General features: G+C 55.4%; 1 protein-coding gene across 1 annotated transcript in view; it reads left to right on the top strand.

The window, feature by feature from the left end:
* Positions 1 to 1,156, top strand: part of LOC119594899 (mucin-5AC-like) — a gene marked incomplete in the record, with an annotated part of 17,458 nt that overhangs the window by 1,221 nt on the left and 15,081 nt on the right. The window contains 1 exon segment of the mRNA XM_037943973.1: positions 1 to 1,156. Coding sequence (XP_037799901.1) covers positions 1 to 1,156 — 1,156 coding nt within the window.

Raw genomic sequence — 1,156 nt, 5'->3', positions numbered from 1 at the left:
TGGTGTGGTTCAGGGTGTAATGGGTAATGTTGGAATGGTGCAAGGCTTAGTTCCACAGTTGCCTCCTCTGTCACAGGTGGTTGGGTCCAATGGCATGGTGTTACCACAACCAGGTGTACAGCAGGCCACAGCTGGTGTGAAGCAGGTGGTTTCAGGAGGGCAGCTAATCCAGATAGTTTCATCACCACAGCCAACCCAACCAAGGCAACCTCTTGTTACACCTTCCCATAAACCAATACAACCCAAACAACCACAGTTGTTGCCCAAGCCTCCACAACAACCAGTGGTTGGCCAGCCTCCCCCTGCGCCCCCAGGGAAAGCCCTCATTGGCAGTCGTCCTGTCACCCCTGGCACTCAGCAGCCAATTGTCATTGGGGCGGGGGGTCAGCAGGCCACTACAATGGTTGCCAGTCAGCAAGGTCTTGGAGGGTTTGTCATTAACCCCTCCCTTCTGCAGTCAAGTCTTCAGCAACCTCTACTCATCCAACAGCCCAATGGCGTCCTTCTGGTCAGACCATCTGGACATTCAGGTGCAGGGGCACCTGGGCAAGCCCTGCTAGTGCCAATGCCAGGTCAGCCCCAGTTGGTGAGTGCTGGAGCTAAAGCCAGCCAGCCCCAGACTGTTGTTTTTCCAGGCAGTGGTCAGGGTGGTCCAGCTTTTGTTATCCCCCAGAATATTGCACCTGGTGTGATAGGAGCACCAGGTGCTGCACGGGGACCCCAGCCTATCATCAGATTGGTTGCACCCCAAGCACCACTACAGCTTCAGCAAATCCAGACCCCAAATGGTCCCACGTTTGTAGCCGTGCCAGCAGGCCAGACGGTAAACCTACAGGGTCTTATAGCAGCTGGGGGTGCTACAATGAGAACCCTGGCACCACAAGTGGGCTCAGGGCCCCTTCAGCTTGCCCCTTCCTCTGTGGCGACGGCAAATATGGCTCCAGTGGTGAGCATGGGTCATATACAAATGCCGGGGAGCGGACAACAGTTGCACGTGTCTGTTCCAGGAGCACCTCTCCAGCTGGCTTCATCTTTACCCTCCTCCCTCCCATCTGTGATAACCACCACTAAGCAAACTGTGATAGAAGAAAATGTGGCACCTGCCTCCATTGTGACAGCTGCTGAGGTTGGGACACACCAAACTGTGAGTGACCCC

This window comes from Penaeus monodon, chromosome 34 (genome assembly GCF_015228065.2).
Source record: "Penaeus monodon isolate SGIC_2016 chromosome 34, NSTDA_Pmon_1, whole genome shotgun sequence".
In the NCBI taxonomy this organism is placed as follows: domain Eukaryota; kingdom Metazoa; phylum Arthropoda; class Malacostraca; order Decapoda; family Penaeidae; genus Penaeus; species Penaeus monodon.
Note: the sequence above shows the minus strand (reverse complement) of the source record. Positions and strands in the feature narration are given on the sequence as shown.